The sequence below is a fragment of the Pistacia vera genome, unplaced genomic scaffold (assembly GCF_008641045.1).
Source record: "Pistacia vera cultivar Batoury unplaced genomic scaffold, PisVer_v2 Contig48, whole genome shotgun sequence".
NCBI classification, from domain to species: domain Eukaryota; kingdom Viridiplantae; phylum Streptophyta; class Magnoliopsida; order Sapindales; family Anacardiaceae; genus Pistacia; species Pistacia vera.
In genome coordinates, this window is record NW_022196312.1 from 456,843 (window position 1) to 482,937 (window position 26,095).

Genomic DNA, 26,095 nt, shown 5'->3' on the forward strand with positions numbered 1-26,095 from the left:
TTTACTCTCAAGTTCTTAGGGAATCTGATTGTGTTCTCTAGGTAGGATTACGGGAAAGGCTGAGTTGTATTCTTGAGTGGTTGATCTTTGATCTGTGGTATAAACTCTTGATTGTAATTGATTAGTGCAGTGAGCTCCTCTGATTCCGGAGCTCAGCGTGGATGTAACCTACCTAATCTTGGATAGGTGAACCACGGTAAATCTGTGTGTGTGTGTATTGTTGTGGTTGTTTTATTCTTGATTGTGTGTTAAAGGATTAGGAAGATTCATCATAACAGTTATATTAATTTTTCATGAAAAATTAATTAATTAGCAAGGCTAACAAAGCCTAAGCCTCATAATTAATCAATTTTCCTAGTAAATTATGTTAAGATTGAATATAATTATATGAAAAATTAATTTATAAAGCCTAAACTTGCATACAATTGGTAGAATATGCCAAAAGAGTTAGGATGCTACACCAAGATATTTGATTAATATTAAATTCATAGAAAAATTTGCATATAAAAATGAGCTTTATTTACAGTGGGTAAAAAAAAAAAAAAAAAAATACTAAGTAGGAAATAAAATGACATAAAAATTAATTCCATTTAATTATATTAACATTTTTAGGATCATTATTGATCCCTACGGGGAAAAAATCCCCACAAGGATTATTCCCCGTTCGAAGGTAAATCCCCCTGGGGGAATTTCATATATTTTANGATTGCTACTGAAAACAATCCAGCTGATATGGGAACTAAGGTAGTCACAGTAGCCAAATTCAAGCACTGCTTGAATTTGTTGTTTGTAAATTAGGTTAGAGCATTAATTAGAGTGATGAGGGACTTGGATTTGAGTGAGCTGCACTGATTAATGGTTGTTAGGATGATTGTTTCAAGTCTTCAAGGTGGAGATTGTTGAGTTAAAGACATGAAACGATGCTGTTTTGGCCATAAGTGGTGTGACGTCATTTTGGTAGCTGCTGAAATGAATCCTGGCTGCTGATTAACTTCAGATCCAATGGCTGAAAATTAACACTTGGTCAACACTATATATATAAAGGAGCAAATATTGGGAAAAAGTTACAGCTTCTTCTTTGTGTGGTTGATAGAACAATTGATTAAGGTTTTTCTCTTTTTACATTCAATCTGTGTAATCTTGGTGAGTGAGTGTTTGTTTTTCATTCAAGTAAGAGGGGTTTTACTCTCAAGTTCTTAGGGAATCTGATTGTGTTCTCTAGGTAGGATTACGGGAAAGGCTGAGTTGTATTCTTGAGTGGTTGATCTTTGATCTGTGGTATAAACTCTTGATTGTAATTGATTAGTGCAGTGAGCTCCTCTGATTCCGGAGCTCAGCGTGGATGTAACCTACCTAATCTTGGATAGGTGAACCACGGTAAATCTGTGTGTGTGTGTATTGTTGTGGTTGTTTTATTCTTGATTGTGTGTTAAAGGATTAGGAAGATTCATCATAACAGTTATATTAATTTTTCATGAAAAATTAATTAATTAGCAAGGCTAACAAAGCCTAAGCCTCATAATTAATCAATTTTCCTAGTAAATTATGTTAAGATTGAATATAATTATATGAAAAATTAATTTATAAAGCCTAAACTTGCATACAATTGGTAGAATATGCCAAAAGAGTTAGGATGCTACACCAAGATATTTGATTAATATTAAATTCATAGAAAAATTTGCATATAAAAATGAGCTTTATTTACAGTGGGTAAAAAAAAAAAAAAAAAAATACTAAGTAGGAAATAAAATGACATAAAAATTAATTCCATTTAATTATATTAACATTTTTAGGATCATTATTGATCCCTACGGGGAAAAAATCCCCACAAGGATTATTCCCCGTTCGAAGGTAAATCCCCCTGGGGGAATTTCATATATTTTAAAAACATATTTAATAGAATTATGTATTCAAATAGAATAGGTCACCCAGAAAAGAAGTTATTGAAAGATAAGTTTGACTTTAAAATATTAATCAAGCTAATAATAACGTCATATGATTTTATTAAATAAATTATTAACTTTATAGAATTTTATTTTTTTATTTTTTACAGAAAATATTTCACAAATTTTTATGAGACTTAATTCTTAAATAGGGCCCTAGGCAAGTGAGGCAATTGCCTAACCTGTTTGGTTGATTTTATCTACCGACTAAAAGGGTTTATTTAAAGCCAACACAACTACCTCTGTCGTCACACTTTATGCTCTCTCAAAACCTCACTTCTTTCTTTTATTTTGTAATTTTTTTTTTTTTCAGGGGTTAGATAAAAGATTAATTGAGAATATTTTCCTTCTTTAATAAATAGTTATAAAAAGATTTATTATACTACAATTTTCATGGCTTTCAAAATTATTTTGTATTTGTTTATTTCAAAATCGTTTTGTCTTGTATTCAACATTTTCTCATGAATTCAAGAAATCTTTATTCTATTTGGAAGATATATTGCTCATGATTTTGAATTTAATTCATGAACGATTGCCGATAAAACATATATACTTACCTAAATTCACAATTTTTTATATCTCCAAACACATCCCATAAAAATTAATTTGAAAGAGATCCAACCATAATTTATTTTCTAAGTTTGATTCATTTTCACTTTAGTCCTATTTGTGGTTAAAGGAAAAAAAAAAAAAAAAAAAAGGCCTTATATGCCATAATTAATATGTTTAACACATCCAATCGTAACAATTATGATCCAATCATGCAGGGGCTGTCTCAAGTATATTTGGGTCCTAAAGCAAAAATCGAAAATAAATATGTTTTGTTTATCAAATAAAATTAAAATTATTAATTAATTTTCATAGTGAAAATACTTCATCAAAACTTCACTTAAATGTATATATATTTAGTATTATATTTGAAACTTTATAAATAACTGATAGAACTTAAGGTGGGTCTGACTTTTCATCTAATAAGGTTTTTTTGAATTGGAGGGGATGGGCTTGAGTAAGCCTATATGTTAGGTTATGCCTATTGATGGCTCGAACTCCTCACTTATTGACCAAACACGTAGCTTAATTGAGCCTAGCTCAGATATCATGAGATAACTTGAGATGGGTCTGACTCATCACTTAATAAGACATTTTTGAATAGGAAAATAAACCCCTCTTATAAACCAGTAGGCTTGAATGTGTTTAGTCAATGTGAGACTAACAATAACCTCATTGTATAATATAAGTTTAAGAATTATATATATATATATAAACACAACAAAATAATGATGATATAATTCCAAAGTAATTAATAATAATAATAAAAAGAGTATAAAACAACAGATTCATGGAATGTAAAATAATTTTATCCACATTGCCATCCCTAGTAAAATTCCTTTAAGTCTAAAAAATTTTGAAGTCGAAAAAATTTATGTAAAACAGAAAAAAATTAAGAAAAAAGTTAAATAAGCGTGTTATTTACCTCATGTTAGGATGACATGTAAAATATAATCTTATTCTGAGATCATGTTATGCATGTATTTATTTGTTCTAAGTGCATCTCCAGTGATGTTCTTTATTTTGAAGAACATCTTTCATATAAATAAAGAGTGTCTTTAATAAATTTAAAATATAAAGAACAAAATTTTTATTCAAATCCAATAGACTCTTTAAATTTAATAAAGATGCTCTTTATTTTTAAGAAAAAGACTTAATGGGAGAGAGAATTAATAAATAAAATGCATAAGAACTTATAGTTTATTAATTAAAATTTGGATAGAGAATGAAATTTGACTCTCTAAATGTAGAGAGTCAAACTCACTCTCTAATTTATATTTTAAGGATAAAGAGTCTATTGGACTCTTGTTTTTATGAATAAACTCTTTATAATAAAGAGTTTAGGTCATATAAAGAGTCCTTTGTAGATGCTCTAATACCATCCCTAATGCCAAATACTAGAATGAAAGAGTATAATTTTTAAAGCATTGATGTCATTAATATCATTTAAAGATTGTTGTGAGTTATTGGAGGAAACTTAAACACTTTTGAGTTTTAGATTCCAAAAAGAAATTTTTGTAAGTGACCGATTTTTAGTTTTAGGTGGAAAAAAATGCATCAAATGAAGCTATAGATGAAAATGGTCAACACATGTAAGGGTAAAACATGCATTGATATACACCATTTTTATGGCTGATGAATTCGTGGTTTTAGGTTGGATGAAGCCCTGATAGACAGAAGCCCGTTTCCAATACTAGGATAACGAACGAAAAATCTTATTTGTATATAAATTATGATTACTAACTCACTAAAATCTTAGACTCTTCACCCATATTATTGCAACAAGTTATATGAAAATATGAAGTTATTAATATTTGCATATGCAAATTTTAATTGTNACTACTGATTATGCACAGAGACACAGAGAAAAGTTAAAAAAAATATATATATGAACGGTTTAATTTATGAGAAAAAGAAAAAAAAAATGTTCCTGGCAATGATTTGATAAATAATGATCTTACATTAATCCAGTTTATCAAGTCAAGCCATGTTTAAAATAAAGCCACCAAATCTGAAGCAGTATCGCGGTTGACATAGCTGTGTTTACTGTGAAACAAATCAGGACAAGGAGATAATGTTAGATACTACGATTCAAAGTCATCTTTCCTCAATCTACCTAATCTTACATTAAAATAAATATATATATAAGAATGTCTTCACATATATTGGGTGAATATTATCTAGTATCCTTTCCTTTACATTTTGGTCTTCAATTAAGCAAGTCAGAATGTTATAAAGCCCCCTTGTGGTCCACACGATTTGTTGAATGTCAAATTATTTAGTCATTTAGATAATCTATAGTTTTCCAATCAGGAAATAAATTTTATTTTATATTAAGTCTGAGACATTATAATACTTTTTTTTTTTTTTTTTTAAAAAAATTTTATTACCAGGCCTCACTTCTGGCTGAGGAAAACCGTGGAACAAACTGGAAAACAAACTGGAAAACATAAACATCAAAACGAAACCAAAACAACCATCATAAGGAAAAAACCATCTGGAACCAGTCTCCCAAAATCAAGTTCACCGCCTAATCTGAGGCAAACCCGCCTTGTCCAACTGAAGCATGCCTTTCAACTCCCTAGGTAACGACATAAACTCCAGAAATATGATAGAATTACCCTCTTCTCCCTGTCGAGCGAGGAAGTCAGCTGCACTATTCCCTTCGCAGAATTGATGAGTGATGGTGAAATGAACTCCTCTTAACAGGGTCAAAAGCTCATCCCAGTAGTCCCATAAATACCAGGCCGTGCACTTGCGACTACTCAACCAAGAAACAACCAAAGTGGAATCACTCTCGATATTCAACTGATTAAAACCCAGCTCTTTACACAGTGAGACACCCACAATTAACGCTCTTAATTCAGCTTCATTGTTAGTTCCCTGCCCGAAATAAGAAGAGAAAGCCCCTTGAAAATTCCCTAGTACATCGCGAATGACACCTCCTCCCCCATAGCTGCCCAGATTGCCCCGGCAACTGCCATCAACATTCAGTTTAATCCACCTTTCAGCCGGTTTCCTCCAATATACCAGCTTCGGAATATTCCGTGACCTCCCCGCATAAGGCACTTCGAGATCCCGTAGAATAACCTCATCCCTCGCAGATATCAGCCACTGTTTCACCAACAGAGAGGAGATTTTACGTATCCAAACTCTCACTGCCAACCAGACACTTTCTGCTGATTCAGCTGAATTTTCCATGCGAGCTTTGCAATGACGTCTCCATAGGCGCCAGGAAATGATAGATGGAATGAGACCGAGAAGGACCCCTCTGTGACTCGACTTCGTTGCCGAATTAAACCACTGCATAACCGTCAACCACCAAGGAAGACCCTGAACATAGTTAATACCCAGCGTGATGGCTGCCTTTTTCCATACCTCCGCAGCAATGCTCCCATTACAAAGTACATGATTTAATGTTTCAATGTGTCCCTGAGCACAGCAATTACACCGAGATGCCAATGGGATTCCAAGCATTTGCACCCGAGCGTCCAGCGCTAACCCATTAAACCGAGCTTTCCACATGCACACAGATATTTTTCGCGGAAGGGAGTGATGCCAAATCCAGCCCATGCCTAGATGTTCAGTTCCTTTCACACGTATAAGTTCCCATGCAGAAGCCGACGTGAAAACTCCCTTAACCTCTGGTTTCCAAATGGTAATATCCGTTCCCACCTTACCAGCCACCACTCCATTCATTATTTCCTCTATTTTGTTAATATCGACAAGATCCACCAGAACATTCTCATCCCATGAGCCATCAATCCAAACATCTTTGATCTTGAGCTGAGAGTGCCCTGATTCACGACTAGCACCTAAAGGCCCACTTGCCAGCCACCTATCAAACCAAAATGAAGAATTGCCCTCTCTAACCTTAACAAGCACATTTTCGGCCACATCAGGAAACACCTTCATAATAGACTTCCAGAATCGGGAAGCATTTCTTCTGGTCTCAGCTAAAAAAATGTGGCCGTGTTTCACATATTTCGCCCGGAAGAACTTGGTCCAAAGGTTATCAACAGTAACCAATCTCCAAGCGAATTTCATGTGTAGTGCCCGCTGCACCTCATGAAAATTTCTGATGCCAAGACCTCCTTCCTTGTATGGTTTGCATATCCTATCCCAAGCACACCACTTCATTTTTTGTTTCCCATTCACATCACCCCAGAAAAATGTCGCCATCAAAGAGTTAAGTCTACTAAAAACCTTTATCGGCACGTTTAAAACTGCCAAGAGATGTGTTGAGATACATGCTAACACATGTTTCATGAGAGTAAGCCTACCACCTTGAGAAAGAAGTTTTGATTTCCAACCAGCAATTCTCCTCCTGACTTTCTCCACGAGAGGTTCCAAATGCCTAGATGTGAGTCGACCAGAAACCATGGGGACACCCAAATAAGTGAACGGAAACTTTCCTTCCACAAACTTGTCGTTTGCATAAGAATACGTCTCCGGGCAATCGTTATGGACTTTGAGAAAAAGACAGCTGATTTTTCCTTATTGATAAGCTGCCTTGACCACTTTTCATAAACTTCCAAAATATATAAAAGTCATTGCACAGATCATTTACCCCCCATTCACAAACACTAAGAGATCATCAGCATAGAGTAGATGAGATACCAAAGGCGCACCCACTGGATGTGAGTAACATCTAATACGACCCTCTTCAAAATTCTTACAAAGTAATCTAGACAGAACCTCTTCCATAATAATAAATAAATATGGAGAAAGTGGGTCACCTTGTCTTAGACCCCGAGCTGGCTGAAAGAAACCTTTGGACGTCCCGTTCATCATAATAGAGAACCAGGGGCATGTAACACATTCCCTGACAAGATTACAAACCTGAGAGGAAAACCCAAAGGATGTTAGCACATTTAACAGGAATTTCCAGTCCACATGATCATAGGCTTTAGCCATATCAATCTTCACCATAATGTTACCACCCTTTGTTTTCTTATTCAGAGAATGAACCAATTCTTGTGCTAGGGTAATATTCTCAAAAATGCTGCGGCCGAGAATAAAAGCGCCTTGTTCATGAGAAATCAACTGTGATAAAAAAGGAGTCATCCTATTAACTATCACTTTTGAGAAAATCTTGTACGCGACATAACAAAGGCTGATCGGACGAAACTTGTCAAAACTCTTAGGTTCCTCTACCTTCAGAATCAACACCAAGTAAGATGCCGTATAAAATCTAGGTAATGTAGTACCCAAAAAGAAATCCTTTGCAGCATCGAGTACATCCTCCTTGATCAGATCCCAATAGCTTAGATAGAAACCCGAACCAAAACCGTCCGGTCCAGGTGAACTCTCTTTCGGAATAGATTTCAGCGCAGCCAGAACCTCTGTCTCTGTCGGGGCTACAACAAGAGCCAAATTATTTTCCTCAGATACAGACTTCTGGATAAGGGGAGTCAGATCCACCTGTTCCGCCATAGAAGGATTTGAGAGAAAATCTTGGAAATATTTAAAGCTCCTTGATGCACCTGCTCCGTAGAATTCAGACTCGTACCATTCGCAAGTCGCATGTGAGATATGACATTGCTTTTCCTCTGTTGATTCACAACTGCATGAAAAAATTTAGAGTTTTGGTCACCTTCTGAAAGCCATTTCTGTTTCACCAATTGAGAAAGCCGAAGTTCTTCACGTTTTTCCCAAATATCCAATTCAAGTTTTGTAATCAAGTAATCACATTCTACTTCTTTATCATAACCCCCTTGTAAATGGCTGTCTAAAACCTCCAATCTCTCCTCCAATTCTTTAATATTCTGCCCAACCTGCCCAAACACTTTCTTGTTCCACGCCCGTAATGCAAGTTTCGTTTTCTTTAATTTCTCCGCCAACCGACGTAAACCCACAAAAATAGTAGGTTCCTTCCAAACTTCTTCAACACATCTCCTGAAATCTGTATGGGTAACCCACATGTTTTGAAATCGAAACGGATGAGGACCGTAGCCTACCTCTTGCTTTTGGACATGAATGAGCATAGGACAATGATCCGAAGTCTTCCGATTAAGGTACTCGAAGCAAGCTGAAGGAAATCTGTTGGCATAATGTATATTAATCAGAGCTCTATCAAGACGTGCCCAACTACGAGTATGCCCCTCATGGCCATTACACCACGAGAGGCGTCTTCCCATAACCTGCATATCCAATAACCCACAGTGATCAATACAATTATTAAATTCTTCCATTGACATAATAGGCCTGGGATGACCCCCAACTCTTTCACTATCTTCCCGAAAAACATTAAAATCCCCAACCACCAGCCATGGATCTTCCTTAGAATCAACCAACTCCAAGCTTTGCCATAAATCTCTACGTTCAATACAACTGCACTTAGCATAGATAAAAGATATGAAAAGGTTCTCTTCCCCAAACAGAAAAATCCCTGAAATTGATTGGTTAGTCATAGATAACACCTCCCAATCACAATCATCACTCCAGAAAATCCAAATCTTACCGTCAACAACCGCATTACTACAATGGTTCGGTAACCCCAACAAATAGGCTAGACGACTCATCTTATCATCCGCAGCAAAAGGTTCCAGAATTCCCACAATAGACACACCAAACTTCTTAACTAAACTTTTTAACCGATTACGGGAACTACCTAGCCCTCGCAGATTCCAAACCAAAATTTTATTAATCATAAATTGAGTTTAGAAGGGCGGGATAAAACCCGTTGGGAATGTCTCACTGTATGTTTTTTCTTTGATTCTATCTTACGACTCGTTTGCTTACTCCCCGGCTCCGAATTATACTGTTTTTGTCTAGCCAGTGCACTCGGTTCATCTTCACCCTCTGGATCTGAAAGTGTCCCATGATTATCCTCCCTTCCGACAACCTCCTTTCTACTTTCGCTCCTCGTCCTACATTCCACTTCTCGAACTTCGGAAATCAGATCAGTGTTGCCCCCCTCATACGAACCTTGGTTCGGGTCATCTTCCTGAACCAGCAAACTCACCATTGTACTACCTGCATTAAACTTCTCCTCCCTACGCTCCCCCTCTTTTCCCTGCAAAGAAACTGACTCTTCTCTAATCACTGGCTCCACACTAGCTACATCCACCAGTTCACACTCTACGGCAGAGTTGTTTTGTGCCAAATCCCTATACTCTGAGATCTGTAACGTAGGCATGTCCTTTCGAGAATTCTCTGCAAAATCATCTCCTACCAAAGATGAAATATGGTCAATCCCTGGGACCTCGTTCTGTCTCACTTTGTCAGACTGCACCAGATTTCCTGTCTTTAATCTATCCGCAACACGCCCTGTCTCCCCCTTCTTCTCACTTGTTTTCCTTTCCTCACTGACTTTTTCTTTCCAAACTTGTTGGTACTGGATCAATGATCTGTTATTTTTTTCCTCTCCTGCCTTCCGTCCAGCCTCCCCTATCCGACAAACCACTTTTGTATGCCCTTGTCTACAGCACCTGGTGCAGTAAAAACCTGGTTTTTCATACCTGACTTCTTGCCAAATATTTCTATTTGCTGACATGGTAATAGGGAACCCTTTGATAGGCTCCTCCTTAAGATTCATTTCAATACACAACCTTGCACCCGTAGCTCTCGTTTTATTCAATGTAGCATTATCAGTGCCAAGGAAATGGCCAAACCGAGTTGCTAGAATTTGAAGACAATCCCTTCTGTACAGATGCATCGGCAAACCTGGTAAGAAAATCCATTGAGGAGCCAAAGGAGATTCCTTCTTAAGGTCAAAATCCCTGGTCCATTTGAATAGTAGAAATGGGTTCCCCTCCACAGATCTTCCTTCCCGTGTCCAACCGTGGATAAAGTCACGTTCATTTTTCATGTGAATTAATATATGATAGTCATCCATGAAACTAATCTGTGGGATCTCTATCAGACCCCAGTTTTTCACCACATGCAGACGTAACTTGTCTATGGAATGCCTCAATCTCATGAACTTCATCACCAAGGCAAACTTCAAATCTTCCGCAACCTTCACCATCTCTGATTCTGAAAACACAAAGCCCAACTCTCCATCAATATCCACCGGAAAACGCATTGGTAACTTGAAAGATGTGTTGTCTGCATGCTTAGAAACCTTGTCTGTATGTTTAGACACCGCCTGGGCATATGAAAAATTCAAAGGATCACTAAAAACGTCGTTCCCCGCCGACGGCAAGGGCATCAGAGGGGCAGCGCACTCCTTGAAAAGGCAACCCTAGGAGTTTACGCACCCAGACTAGGAAATCAGAGATCCTCGGACTTTCCCTAACCAGCGAAATATTTTTTCCAAAACAGAGAAAAAGTCGAAACTTCTTGCTTTGTCAGGATCAGTTTTCCTACAGGAAGCAACCTTTTAGTCTTTTATCAAGCTTCAAAAAGATTATTTGAGAGTCAATCTTTTGCAAAACCCCCCACAATGAGATTTCTTGATTTGTTCATTCTCTTGATATTAATACCAGTAGCCTGGGCTCAAGCATGGTCACAGGGGTTGCCAAGTTTAAGCCACGGAAGCTCCTTGGCTGTTGCAAAAGAGAATGATTTCCTGGCTTCACCAAAGGGGACATTCTCTGGTGGATTTTCCGAGGTTGGCACTAATGCATATTGTTTTGCAATATGGTTCACTAACTCTGTTAACAAGACCGTGGTTTGGATGGCCAATAGAGACAAACCAGTTAATGGAAGGCATTCCAGTTAAACCCTCCATGGAAATAGGAATCTGGTCTTGACTGATGAAGATGAATCAGTAGTATGGTCAACTGACACATTAACAAATGCAGGTGTCGAAGCTCGGCTTCTTGAAACAGGAAATTTGGTGCTGGTCAACCAAACCAAGGGGATCATCTGGGAGAGTTTTGAATTCCCCACGGACACACTGCTTCCATCTCAGCCATTTACCAAGAACCCAACCTTGGTCTCTATGAGAAGTCGAGGCACATACTTATCGGGAGTTTATAATATGAAATTCGATGATAATAATGTTTTGAATCTCATCTTCAATGGTCCTCTATTGTCAAGTGTCTACAGGCCAAGTTCAAAGGTGAGCGTATTTGATAGTGGCAGAACACCTAATTATAATAGCACCAGAAAAGCAATTCTAAATGATTTTGGATATTTTGAATCAAGTGATAATTTTGTATTCAAAGCAACTGATTATGGAGTCGGTCCAAAGAGGCGCTTAACATTAGATTATGATGGAATTTTGAGATTGTATAGTTTAGATGATTCAACCGGGCTATGGAAAATCTCATGGATCCCTGTTGACCTTTATAATTGCCATGTTCATGGGTTGTGCGGTGAAAATGGTATTTGCGTTTACAGCCCGCAATCAACTTGCATTTGCCCTGATGGTTTCAACAGAAATGATCCTTCAGACTGGTCCAAGGGTTGCTCTCCTTCGTTTAATCTGACTTGTGATCCAACTAAATTGGATTTCATGCTGCTTAATAAAACAGATTTCTATGGAAATGACTTGGTTACCTATGGTAATCGCATTTCCTTTGAAGAATGCAGGAATCGGTGTCTAAGTGATTGCACATGAAGGGGTTTGGATATTCGACAGATGGACAAGGCAACTGTTATCCGAAAGGTATTCTCCGCAATGGCTTTCGTGTAACGAGTAAAGCCCAAAATATGCATATAAAGATTCTTAGAGGAACAGTAATCTCTTCTCTGGAGCTGAGGAAGGTAGGGACAAATGATCTGAACTGTTCAAATGAAGCTCTTGTTCTTGGAGGTAATGAGGCTGAGGGAGGAAAAACCAGCAAGAACTCGTACATCAAATATTTGATTGCCTTCGTTAGTGCCTTCGCAGTCATTGAAATAATTTGCATTGGCTTGGCATGGTGGTATGTCTTCAGGAAGCACATACATGAGGAATTGGCCACTATGGGATACACTGTAATAGCCCTGGGCTTCAAACGTTTCACTTATGCAGAACTGGAAAGGGCAACAAAGAATTTCAAGCAAGAGATAGGAACTGGGGGCTTTGGGACAGTTTAAAAAGGAGTTCTGGAAGACGAAAGAGTTATAGCCGTGAAGAGACTGGGAGGTGTTTTGCAAGGAGATGCTGAATTTTGGGCGGAGGTGAGAATCATAGGGAAGATCAATCACATGAATTTGGTGAAACTGTGGGGATTTTGTGCTGAGAGTGAGCACAAGTTGGTGGTTTATGAGTATGTGGAAAATGGTTCACTGGATAAAATCTTATTCAGTGATTCAGCCAGCAAATTAGACTGGAACCAAAGATACAACATTGCAGTAGGAACTGCAAGGGGTTTGTCATATCTACATGAAGAGTGCCTAGAGTGGGTACTCCACTGTGATGTGAAACCTCAAAATATACTGTTGGATGATCATCTTGAACCTAAAGTGGCCGACTTTGGTCTGTCAAAGCTGTTCATAGACCGGCATGACACAGGGTTTTCCAAGGTGCATGGCACGAGAGGATACTTGGCTCCAGAATGGATGATGAACCAACATATTGATGCAAAAGCCGATGTGTACAGCTATGGTGTTGTCCTGTTGGAGCTATTGAGTGGAAAGACAGCCTCCGGTTTTCAATCAGCTACTCCTCACGACGAGTGCAATAATTTGGTACAATGGGCGACTAAACAACACATGACACCAGAAGGGCTAAGGAAAGTAATTGATCCCAGACTGAAAAATGAATCCTACGAGGAGAAGATTGATAGAATGATAGAAGTTGCTCTGCTGTGTGCAGCAGAAGATCGTCATTCGAGGCCTCCAATGAGCAAAGTTGTGGAGCTCTTGACTGCATATGATGAGTCAAACCCAGATGAGAAGAGGAATGATTGAATTCTAGAATTCCAGGCTTAAGATTTCCAGTGTTTCCTCTGGGAAAAAATATGTAATCAATAAATGTAATACCAACATGAAGCTGCAAAGATCATTACTATTCTTTCTTCATTAAGCATGGTCTTACAATTCCCATTGTAGACTTCAATCTCTTAATTTCATAACAGAAAAAAACTATCTTTCACCAAAATCTTCTTCGCATGAACCACAACAATGTAGTTTTGCAAATATATCAGAACAGCAATCTCATTTACAAATCGTTGAAAACACTGCTTCTTGGGTGTAATCAACTCAAAACTTATTATAAGCTCACCATATACAAACATCTATGTTTTAATCCCTGATGATCATTTGATATGTATAAGCTCACCATATGGTTTCTCCAGTTGATTATTCAAAAGCAGCAAATGGATTCAATTTTTTCTTGTATCTAACTAATGAAATTGTTCTTCATCATCAGAAAGAACAAACCAACAAAATCTTTACTCACCACCAGCAACTTGCAAATATAAAATTTCTGCTACAAAACATGTAGTTTTCACAAGACAACATAAAATAATGTTGTGGTCTACTTATTATAATATTAACGATCAAACTTTGATCTTTAGGTATCTTAAAGACTAATTCTTTACTCACGTCTACGACAGTGACACCAGCAACCTGCTAATGGCCTTTTGTAGCAATACAGCATGTAATTTTCTTTTCAAAACAAATTTAGAGAACAATTCAGAATCAAATGTTGACCTTTTGACTAATCTAATTGCTAATGTATTGAGCTGACCTGCTGACTGTTCTTCCAAGAAGGAAGCCTGCGTTTATTATCAAACTACGCACGGTGTGCAGCACCCACTTCCGTCATTCGTGTACACCGTGCGCAAGTTAGTAGAATCCTAGAGGGTATAGATGTCTCAGCACGTGAAAAATATCTTTCACACGTGGGATGACCACATGACGTAACATAAATAAAATGAAGGGCTTACTAATTTAGCGCCACTGCACTGCTTGACAACTATGTGAAGCTCAAAAGCAGCTTCTAATACCAAAGCAGCTTCTTTTTTTAACTTCATTTTAGAGTAGATTTAACATCCGTCTTTCATTTTCTCTTTAACTTCAAAGCAGCTCTATTTCTTAGAGAAATAAATGTTCTGAGTATTTTGATTGTAGTTATATCTTTAGCGGATTTGTCGATTTAATCTAGTAGGAGAAACATGGCTGGTTGTGTATTGGGTTTTGGGTGATCACATGTTGTGAATGTGAGAAATGAGGTCGTATTGGGGAGGATATGGAATCAAAGTTTGATTTTTTATGATGGTAGATTCAGAAACTTAGTAAAGGATGTGGCATTTCCAGTTTTTTTTGTGGAAAATTTAGTAGTAGAAATGTCTATGTGAAGACAAAACAGAGGTTTCTTGTCATGAGTAATATGTCAGAGTCACCTGCAGAGCCACAATCTGGTCTGGCAACAACTATAGTGACAAAAGAGGGAGATGATGTTAGCAAAGGAATAGATGTTAAAGTTTTGGAGGCAAACCATGAAATAAAAACTGATAGTGGTGGTAATGGTGGGGACATGTTTGATGGTAGTGGAGGAAATGGGAAATTTAACAATGGTAGAGCCGTAGAGGTGGTGGTCGTGGTGGACGTATTTTATGTCTTATTTTGATAATGATAATGTATAGAGATTGATGTATGATGGACCCGATATTTCAAGTGTGTATTGGCCTAATCCTGATTATAATGTGTGGCAAAATGGAAGAACATCGTACAATAGTAGTAGAATAGCTTTTTTAGATGAAACAGGCAGTTTCTTATCAAGTGACAAGTGGCAATTTAGAGCTTTTGATGTGGGCTTTGGGATCAAAAGAAGGCTAACTATGGATTATGATGGGAATCTCAGGCTTTATAGCCTCAACAATTTGACAGGATCATGGATGATTTCATGGCAAGCTATTATGGAACAATGTAAAGTTCATGGGATTTGTGGTAGAAATGGGATTTGTGTATCTACACCAGAGCCCAAGTGCTCATGCCCTCCAGGCTATGAGGTAACTGAACCGGATAATTGGAACAAAGGTTGTAAGCCTAAGTTCAACAGAACTTGTTCAAACTCACAGCAGCTGAAATTTATCGAGGTTCAAAAAGTAGATTTCTATGGGTTTGATCTCAATTACAGTACGGCTACATCAATGGAATCTTGCAAGAAATTATGCTTGGATGATTGCCAGTGTGAAGCATTTAGCTATAGGCTGAACGGGGAAGGGCTTTGTTACACAAAAAGTGCACTTTTCAATGGCTACCGTTCTCCAACATTTCCAGGCAGCATATATTTGAAGTTTCCAGTCAGTGTTGAGGCATCAGAACCCGATAGTCTCAATGGCAGCAATCCTGTATGTCAAGAATCTATAATTATGATGGGATCACCTTCCATGTATGACACTACTGGCAAGAGAGTGAGATGGATTTATATGTACTGGTTTGCATTAGCTATTGGTGCAATTGAAGTTATCTTCCTTCTATTAGGTTGGTGGCTCCTTTATAGAAGACATGGTGTGCCATCTTTACTAGAAGACGGATATCGTGCACTTTCAACTCAGTTCAAGGGATTCAGTTATGCTGAACTCAAGAAGGCAACGAAAATTTTCAAAGAAGAGATTGGTAGAGGAGGTTCCGGGGCTGTGTTTAAGGGTGTTTTGGGAGATGAAAGGGTGGTGGCTGTCAAGAGACTAACAGATTTGTATCAAGGAGAAGAAGTGTTTTGGGCAGAGGTGAGTATAATCGGAACAATCTATCACGTGAACCTTGTGAGAATGTGGGGGTACTGTTCAGAAGGCAAACACAGACTCTTAGTCTATGAGTATGTGGAAAATCAATCACTGGACAAGCACATATTCTCACCAGGTTTTCTGGGATGGAAAGAAAGGTTCAAAGTTGCCTTGGGGACAGCCAAGGGTTTAGCTTATCTTCACGACGAGTGCCTGGAATACGACGAGTGCCTGGAATGGGTTATTCATTATGACGTGAAGCCTGAAAATATTATTTTGAACAGTGAATTTGAGCCCAAGATTGCAGATTTTGGGCTGGCTAAGTTGTCTCATAGGGGCAGCTATGGTTCTGAATTCTCTCAGGTTCGAGGAACGAAAGGTTACATGGCTCCAGAGTTAACTGTCTGCCCAATGAGATTTTTTGATATTGGATCTATTGTTTTAATAGGTATAAAACCAGGTTTTTCTTCTATTAAAATGGGATTTACAAAGGATTACTTGACTGTGAGAGCTTTGAGATTACCATTTCATAAACAAATTAATTCATAATTGTATAACATCAATATTGATTAATTTTGTGATACTGAATATTTTGTTTTTTAACGGGTATAAAACAAAGTTTTTGTTTTGTCAAGGAGGGACTTATAAGGAATTACTTGATTGTAAGAGTTTTGATGTTGTAATTCCATAAACAAATTAATCAACAATTGTATGATAATGATATTGATTGGTTTTTTTTATCTTTTATAACAATAAATATAAAGCTTTGAAGTAACATTATGGAAGAAGAAGAATATATATATATTTTTTTGGTTACAATTACATCCTCACTTAAAATTGAAGATAGGGGTTAAAGAGGAAAACAGTAGAGGCTAAAAATCACTTCCCTTTGAAAACGAAAAATCAATAATCAGTCAAATATATTCAGATGGCCCATAGAAAATTTTCATAAATAATTGGACAATGTGTACGTTCAAAATTTTGTGTTCCAAATAGAATCTCAAAGTGTTTTTAGACTTCAAAAATTAAAAACCTATTAACAAAATTTTGTTTACCGAATACAATCTTGTTTGAGCTAAAATTGTAATACCTAAAATGTAATGGTCTTTTCTTTTCCCTCTAATCACAATTGTACATAGAGTGGATATAAGATGGAATGTATTATAATGAACAATGAAATGACATAAAATGTAAGCCTGAATTGTTGAGTGAGTGACTTGTCATTTCCTCTATTTTCTTTATATAGACTATAAGAGATGTAGGATCGTGAGAGGTCACGACCATCCTTTAACTTAGGTGCCATAGACCACTACCTTAAGGTTATGGGACATGCTCACATGAGAACCTTTTTTGGTCCTCATTTCCTATTTATTTGAGAGTCGGCTGCAGCCTGCAACTACTTCTTTAATGGATTCTGGGCCTCTTGGGCTTGAGCCTTGTAGACTAGGCTCTCTCACTATTCTTTTGGGCTTGAGCCCATTATTTTGAACCCAACAAATCTCAAAGTGTTGAAGAATTCAAAAATGAAAAACGTATTAAAAAACAATCTTTATGTCAATAAATTAACCTCTTATGAGATTCTGAATGTCTTGGTCTGATCCCCTCTTCAGGTGCACCTTTGCTTGGTTAACATCTTTCATTTTCATTCTTTCACTTACCCTTTTCGGCTTTTTCAGGAATGAACTTGTTATAAGAGTTGTTGTAATGGTATTTCAAAATACCCAACCCTATATTCAAAAGAGAACTCTTTCCTAGGCTCTTTATAAAGGAGAATATTATAAAGGTGTAACAACAAGAAAACCAAGTGGGCTTCCACACGCACGAGGCTTCGTAACCCAAGGCCAATTAGACCATGCGCAAGGGGGGTGTGCAAATCCACCCAATTGGGGTGAGGACTTTCTCTTTATATATATATTGTTTGTTTGTTTGAACTGGAAATGACTTGGGAATTCATATGATTTTCGAATTCAAAATTCTTTTTTGTAATAGAATTTTATTTTGAATTATATTAATGTAATTTCGGTTTCTTTAAATTCAATTGGAGTTTCAATTTCTAATTTTTTTAATTCAAAATAATACTTAATCCATCAACAGTTTTTATTTTGGGGTCGTTTATAGTAGTTTAATTGCAATAATAATATGACATAAATGATCATATCATACACTTTATAAACAGAGGAGCAAGTCACTTCTTGACACAAAAATTTCCTCTCAAGCTCTCACTCTCTTGCTGCCCAGCTCTGCTAGATTATTTCCAGCTATTAGCCATTACGCTCACCACCTATTCTTTACTTGATACTACTCTAAACTTGTTTTGGGAGTAACCCTACAGAGATCCGTTATGGTATCCTAGAGGTTAACCCCCAGCTTCAACCATTTGGACTAAGAGATTATGTGAGTGGTTGCGGAATATTGTGTTAGAATTTTAATTAATTCAAATTAATTATTCATTATTTGCTAATTGATCTTGCACTTTTTATTAAATTGTAGTTTTAGTAAATAGGTGACTACTGATAAGTTATATGCAATTACATCGTATTGGCAGTTGCCTTTGATAAAAAGATTTCAGCGTATTTAAAAAGAAAGAGGTTACAGGTCCTCCATTGATGCAATTCCATTTTCTGATATACTCAAATCTTCGCTCAGAAATTGCAGTTAATTGGAAGAATCAATAAGTTTGAAGTGATTGATTTGTGAAGATCTACAACAAAGTTGCTATGACGGGAGGTTAGTGTTAAAGTTAAACTTACTTCCGCAATATTCCATGAGTTTTTATAACATGTATATGATTGATAAATTGTGAATATATACATGTGATAATGGAATTGAAATTTTAACATATTTGTTAGATTTCTAGGGTTTACTTTGTTATCAATAAATTAGTTATCAATTCAATAACCATTGATATAAACTAATGAAGAGAAAGAATCAACCAAGCACAATCAAGACACAGCAATTATAGTGGTTCGGCTTTGCAGCTTACATCCACTCTCCAAGGCTCACAATAGGGTATTCCATTATCAATCAACACAGTACAGAGTAATGATCAGATCAGAAAATAAAAGATTACAAAAAAAGGAAAGAACACATCCAAATCTGAAAACCCTAAGTTTTTCTACAATATGAAATCTGCCCCTTTCTTTAGCATCAGCATGTGTTAAATACACATGCTTCCTTCATTGATCGTCATCCACCTGTCTTTGATTATTCCATAGCTGTAAGATGAAATCGATTCTGGAACTTTCTCTTTGGGTCATGAGCTATCGAACAAAAATAGAGAGGAAAGAAGTGGAGGCTGCTTCAAAGTGTGATAGTCGAACAAATGCAATAACTAATTGGACTTAGCCAAAACGTCCTCGCATCACATGTTTGACTCTTAACAAAATAGGCTGACTTCCACCGTGGCAAATGAGAAGCCACATCATCACAATTCTCCACCTTGGCTTCTTGATTTGTCACCCCATGTGGCCATGAAATTCATATGTTCACTCTATAACTTGAAGGAGGCTTATGCGGAGCCTGTGTTTTTCAAATGGGATAGGTTTTGTGAACATATCAGTAGGATTATGAGAATCATCAATTTTTTCAATCTCGATTTTCCCTCTTTCGATCATTTCCCTAATGAAATGAAGACGAACATCTATGTGTTTGGTTCTTTCATGGAATACTTGGTTTTTGCAGAGGTGGATTGCACTCTGGCTATCACTGTTTATCTTCACTGTCTGTTGCTCAATACCCAGCTCATTTACCAAACCTTTCAACTAGGTAGCTTCATTTGCTGCCTCGGTTAATGCTACATATTCTGACTTTGTTGAAGACAAAGTAACCATATGTTGTAGCTTGGATTTCCAACTGACAATATTTCCCCACAAAGTGAAAACAAATCCAGATGTAGACTTCCTTCTGTTTACATCTCCTGTATAATCTGCATCACAAAAACCCTCAACACAAGCATCATATCTCTGATTTTTCTTAAAAACAATGCCCACTAATCTGGTTCCTTGCAAATATCTCATAATCCATTTAAGAACCATCTAATGAGACTTTCCTGGATTGCTCATAAATCTGCGTACTAGACTTACCGCAAAGCCTAAGTCTGGTCTTGAACACACCATCAGGTACATCAAGCTTCATAATGCACTTGCATAAGGAATTTCTGCCATCTCCAGCTTCTCTTTTTTCAGTTTGTGAACTCTGTTCATGTGAAAGCTTTAAGTGAGCACCAAGAGGAGTTTGAATAGATTTAGCATCTTGCATATTGAATTTTTTTCAGGATTTTCTCAGCATAGTCCTGCTGTACTAACTTCAGACTTCCAGAAGTTCTATTTATGATAATAGAAACACCAAGAATTTTTTGAGCCTGACCCAGCTCTTTCATTTCAAACTTGGTGTTCAGTAACTTCTTCAATCGAGATAGCTCAAATTTATCATGGCATGCCACAAGCATATCATCCACATACAATATTAAAAAATTTTGAGTTAGTTCAGAGATTCTTTTGAAATAAAAACAGCTGTCAAAATTACATCTGTTAAACCTAATTTCTATCATAAAAGAATCAAATTTCTTATACCACTGTCGTGGTGATTGTTTCAAACCATATAACGATTTTTTTAATAGACAAACTTTACCTGTAGCACAGTTGTATCGTTCAGGTGGTTCCATTAAGATGCTTTCTTCCAAATCCCCATGCAAGAAAGCGGTCTTCACATCGAGTTGTTCTAATTCCAGGTTGAATTGAACTACAAAAGAGAGCAGTACCTTGATGGATGTATGTTTGACCACTGGAGAAAAGATTTCATTATAATCAACCCCTTCTACTTGTGTAAATCCTTTCGCAACTAACCTTGCCTTGTACCTAGGTGAATCCTAAGCTGTTAAACCTGGTTTTCTTTTGAAAATCCATTTGCATTTGACCACTCTACAATCTTTTGGTTTATCAACCAAGATCCATGTATTATTCTTCATTAGAGAATCAAATTCTTCTTTAATGACTCTCTTCCAGTCTAACTTTTCAGATCCTGAAACTACTTCTTGGAATGTCTTAGGTTCATCATTCATCTCTCCCTCCACCTGAAGTGCATATGCAACCAAGTCTGCATAACATAGTCTGTTAGGAGGTCTGATTGTTCTCCTAATTCTATCTCTTGATAATTGATAATCTGTCAAGTTTGATGCATCTACACTTGGAGTATTCTAACCTACTTCATGATCAGCACTTGGTTCATCCTCATGAGTATTTAATTCCTCAACTCCACCTTGATTCAAACTTGGACTGAAACTGGACGTCCTTCACTTCTAGTTCTAAGTGTTCTACTCTTGGATGGCAACCCTCAAATTCATTAGATTTACCTCCTAAACCAGGTAGGATATTTTCTCTGAAAATGACATCTCTACTCACAATACATTTCTTGGATTCTAAATTCCAAAACTTATAGCCTTTAACCCCATCTGGATATCCTAAGAAAATGCATTTAATGGCTCTAGGTTTTAATTTTTCACCCTTTATATGAACATAAGCAAGACACCCAAAAACTCTAATATTTTTCACGTTTATAGGGTGACCAGTCCATTTCTCAAGTGGAACCCTAAAACCTATAGCTGAAGAAGGTGTTCTATTTATCAAGTAGACCACAGTATGGGCTGCTTCTGCCCAGAACTTAATCAAAAGTTTAGAAAATGACAAAATGCTTCTTACCTTTTCTAGAATAGTTTTATTCATCCTTTCACAGAGACCATTCTATTGTGGAGTGTGTCTCACTGTCTTATGTCTAACTACCCCATGGACTCTACAGTAATTATTGAATTCTTCATTAACAAATTCCAAACCATTATCAGTTCTCAACTTCTTTAGTTTCTTTCCACTTTGATTTTCAACCATGGTTTTCCATTCCCTAAATCTAGGAAAAACTTCATCCTTGGTTTTGAGGAAATAAATCCAAACATATCTAGAGTAGTCATCTACAAGACTTATAAAGTACCTACATCCTCCAAGTGAATAATGCCTAGATGGCCCCCATACATAAGAATGCACATACTCAAGTGGTGAGCTTGAGTACACCACTTGAGTAGTGTTGTCTAGTCCCAAATTTTACTCTGCTTATTTTTCCAAATATACAATGCTCACAGAATGTCAGGTTCCCTGTTTTATCCCCACACAGTAAGTTTTGCTTACTAAGTTCTCCTAGACCTCTTTCACTAACATGGGCAAGTCTTTGGTGCCACAAGGTAGTTTTATCTAGCTCCTCAGTTGACCCAATAGTAGCCACTCCACTATCAGTCCTACTTTTCAACACATATAGACCATTCCTTTTTTCAGCCTTCATAACAATCAAAGACCCTTTCAAAACACTAAGACTCCTATTAGCAGCCTTATAGCTTAGACCTATAGAGTATAAAGTTCTAAGAGAGATAAGGTTTCTTTTGAGGTCAGGGATATATCTAACATTAGTAAGAGTTTTAGTTAATCCACTATGGAGATTCAACTTAACAGATCATATTCCCTTAATATGATAGACAACATTGTTCCCCATCATCACTTTCCCACCATCTAAGGGTTGAAACGAGCTAAACCACTCTCTATTAGATGTCATATGATAGGTACAGCCAGTGTCTAAAATCCATTCATCACTAGTCTTGCCTTCTAAAATAACTAGGACCTCTGAACTCTCATAACCCTCTGATACTACCCCTGCACTACCTTCATCATCCTCTTTCTCATATTTCTTTTTCTTTCTCTCAGGACAGTCTCTCCTAAGGTGACCTTCCTTATGACAGAAGAAACACTTCCATTTCCCAATTTTAGATTTAGACCTTTGTTTATTCTGCCCTCATTTTTTCAGTTCTTCTTTTCATATCTTCCTCTGACTGCAAGACCCTCACCATCACTCACATTTCTTTCTCTAATCCTATTTTCAGTGTCCTTAGCTGAGATAGTTGCTACTACTTCTTCTAACTTCAGAGTCTGTCTATCATATTTCAAAGTTTCTACAAAGTTTGAGTAGGTTTTGGATAAAGAATTTACCAGGATCACAGCTTGATCCTCGTCACCAATTTCAATTGAGATACCTTTCTAAATCTTGTATAATCTTAAGAAAATCATTCTTATTATTCTTTAGTGATTTTTGTTCATCCATCTTAAACCCAAATAAACTCTGTTTTAGAAATAATCGATTAGGAATAGTCTTTGACTGATAAAGTGAGTCTAACCTGTTCCATATCTTTGCAGCAGTCTTTTCCTTCTTGACTTCTCAAAGCACTTTGTCACCCAAGCCGAGGATTTGTGAGCTTTTGGCCTTGTTTAGCATATCTTGCTTTTTGTAGTGGTTAAGGTATCAAGTAACTCGGCTTCTTCCTTCAAAGCTAAAGCCAAGCCATCTTTAATCAACACTGCTTCCATCTTCATTTTCCATAATCCAAAATCATTTTCACTTGTAAACTTTTCAAGCTCAAACTTAGTAGACAAGTTTTTCTCACAGATTCAAAAAACACACAACAATAGAAAAGTAATCAGTTAAGAAAACCCAAAACTGAATTTAGGCACGATTAACCCGGTGAAACCCTAACTGGACCTTCAACTTGGCTCTGATACCAATTTGTTAGACTTCTAGGGTTTACTTAGTTATACTAAATCAATAAATCAGTTATCAATTCAATAACCAGAGATATAAACTAATGAAGAGAAATAATCAACCAAGCACAATCAAGACATAGCAATTATAGTGGTTCAGCTTTGCAGCCTACATCCACTCTCCAAGGTTCATAATAGGGTATTCCATTATCAATCAACACAATACAGAGTAATGATCAGATCAGAACATAAAAGATTACAAAATAAGGAAAGAACACACCCAAATCCAAAAACCCTAGGTTTTTCTGCAATATGAAATATGCCCCTTTCTTCAGCATCAGCATGTGTTAAATACACATGCTCCCTTCCTTGATCGTCATCCACCTGTCTTTGATTATTCCATAACTGTAAGACGAAATCGATTCTGTAACTTTCTCTTTGTGTCATGAGCTGTCGAACAAAAACAGAGAAGAGAGAAGTGGAGGCTACTTCAAAGTGTGATAGTCGAACAAATGCAATAACTAATTGGACTTAGCCAAAACGTCATCCCATCACATGTTTGACTCTTAACAAAATAGGCTGACTTCCACCATGGCAAATGAGAAGCCACATCATCACAATATTGATCATAAGGACATCGCCTCTATTGCGCGCCTTGACTTTGATGCTACTGCTCATCATTTTCACTGCTATTTTTCTTCTTGAACATTGTTATTATTGCTCATTTTTTTAATTTTTTTTGCTTGTTTGAACTGGAATTAATTTTGGAATTCTTGTGATTTTTGAATTTATTTATTTATTTATTTTTTTGTAACCAAATTTTATTTTCAATTATATTAATGAAATTTTAGTTTCCAGAAATTCAATTGGAGTTTCAATTTCTAATTTTTGAATTCAAAATCATATTAAATCCATCAACGGTTTTTATTTGGTGGATTAAATTCTGAGACCTTTTTAGCAGTTTAATTGTAATAAAAATATGACATAACGGGTCATATTATACATCATATAAACAGAGGAGTCAGTCACTTCTTGACACACAAAAATTTCCTCAAGCTCCCTCTTTCTTGTTGCCCAGTTCTGCGCCGTTATTTCCAATTTTCAGCCACTCTTTTCATCACCTATTCTTTACTAGGTACTGTTCCAAACCTGCTGTTTTGGGTGAGCACCGTATAGAGGTCCGTCATTCTATCTAAAAGGTCATCCCCCAGCTTCAATCATATGCACCTAGAGATTATCTGAGTGGTTGCCCAATATTAACCTTAAGGGGGCATTTGGATCATATAACGTTTTATTATAGAAGAATGTTATATTAGCGGAAAGATAGATCACCTTAATGATAACAGGGGATGTTTAGAAAATTTATTTGGTTGGTTTGAATAAATTGATAAATAATATATATTTAGTTAGGAGGATAAATGGGTGAGTATATTATACAGATTACTAAATTGCTCTCCTTTTTAAATATTAATATAATATTATTTTTTGAATCATTCTTTTAACCCCCTACATTTGAAATTTTGCTAAAACACCATAGTCATATAAAACTTTAATTTATAGCAATATCACCCCCATCCACCCCAAGTCACTGACGGAAGCCAACCACCACTCGCCGACAGCCGCCACTAGTCGATGGAATAGCTCATGATTGGCAATATATGTCAGTCATGTGTCGACAAAGCCATTTCTGTCCATGGATCACAAATCCATGGTCGTTTCACAGCCAGATATGGCCGTGAAAGGTCAGATCTTTGGCAGTGAAATGGCAGCCGTGAAACAACTATATCTATGGCCGTTTCACAATGAAATCTATAACAGTTTCATAGCCACGTCTTTGGTCATGAAACGACCATAGAAACGGCCAGATCTGGATCTTTGCACTTTGCCCCCTAAATTACAACCAAAATTCTTAATAAGACTATTCAAAATTACGGGGTATCACAATTTTTCCTAAAGTTAAAGCTCCTTCTGCCAAGGCTTAGAAAACCAGCATTTCAACTCCCCCTACTCAAACGGACTCAAATATCTCACTAAGGCAGAACACTCTCAAGAGTTTGATTGATTCGGGGTCCAAGGTCAACATTTTGAAGGTACTTGAGTTGGATTACGAAGCTGCTACTTCAAGCTCCCTTGTGAGTGGTTTCAAGGTATACTTATCCTGTTTACCTCTTAGAGTATGTACCTTGACTATATCCTGATCTTGCAAGCTCTGTTCAACAAATTGCCATTGTTGTGTGGTAAAGATCGCTAGCCCAAAATCAGTTGGAGAGCTCGGAGTACGTCTCCACACCAGGTAGGTATCGAGCCCAGAAATGGAAATAAACTGAGAAAGCACGAATGATCGGCAAACATCTATGAATGCAACATTTGGCGAGCTGGGCAAGAAACCCAGTATATTTATCAATCTCTTTGCTCAACAAGACCACTTTGCCATGTGTATACTGCCTACCCCGATCGGTGACACATGGCCAAGCCAGTCCCACAT

General features: G+C 36.9%; 2 protein-coding genes and 2 pseudogenes across 2 annotated transcripts; 3 read left to right on the forward strand and 1 right to left on the reverse strand.

The window, feature by feature from the left end:
• Nucleotides 1–7,058: 7,058 nt before the first annotated feature.
• LOC116146622 lies at nucleotides 7,059–10,647 on the reverse strand. Its single transcript, XM_031432031.1, has 3 exons — nucleotides 9,222–10,647; nucleotides 7,979–9,105; nucleotides 7,059–7,916 (listed from the first exon to the last, which is right to left on the reverse strand). Exons 1-3 carry the CDS (start codon nucleotides 10,645–10,647, stop codon nucleotides 7,059–7,061), a joined length of 3,411 nt encoding a protein of 1,136 aa, XP_031287891.1.
• Nucleotides 10,648–10,881: 234 nt separating this feature from the next.
• On the forward strand, nucleotides 10,882–12,003 carry LOC116146623 (putative receptor protein kinase ZmPK1). The gene is made up of 2 exons (XM_031432032.1): nucleotides 10,882–11,155; nucleotides 11,243–12,003. The coding sequence occupies exons 1-2, from the start codon at nucleotides 10,882–10,884 to the stop codon at nucleotides 12,001–12,003; spliced, it is 1,035 nt and encodes a 344-aa protein (XP_031287892.1).
• On the forward strand, nucleotides 12,000–13,391 carry LOC116146624 (annotated as a pseudogene).
• Nucleotides 13,392–14,929: 1,538 nt separating this feature from the next.
• LOC116146625 lies at nucleotides 14,930–16,591 on the forward strand (annotated as a pseudogene).
• Nucleotides 16,592–26,095: the final 9,504 nt, after the last annotated feature.

Coding starts and splice junctions, on each gene's coding strand:
- LOC116146622 (XM_031432031.1), bottom strand. CDS start 10,647: ATGCCCTTGCCGTCGGCGGGGAACGACGTTTTTAGTGATCCTTTGAAT. Junction 9,106..9,221: donor GGGGAGTAAGCAAACGAGTC/GTAAGATAGAAT, acceptor TGCGAGGGCTAG/GTAGTTCCCGTAATCGGTTA. Junction 7,917..7,978: donor GTCTGAATTCTACGGAGCAG/GTGCATCAAGGA, acceptor ATGGCGGAACAG/GTGGATCTGACTCCCCTTAT.
- LOC116146623 (XM_031432032.1), top strand. CDS start 10,882: ATGAGATTTCTTGATTTGTTCATTCTCTTGATATTAATACCAGTAGCC. Junction 11,156..11,242: donor AGTTAATGGAAGGCATTCCA/GTTAAACCCTCC, acceptor TAACAAATGCAG/GTGTCGAAGCTCGGCTTCTT.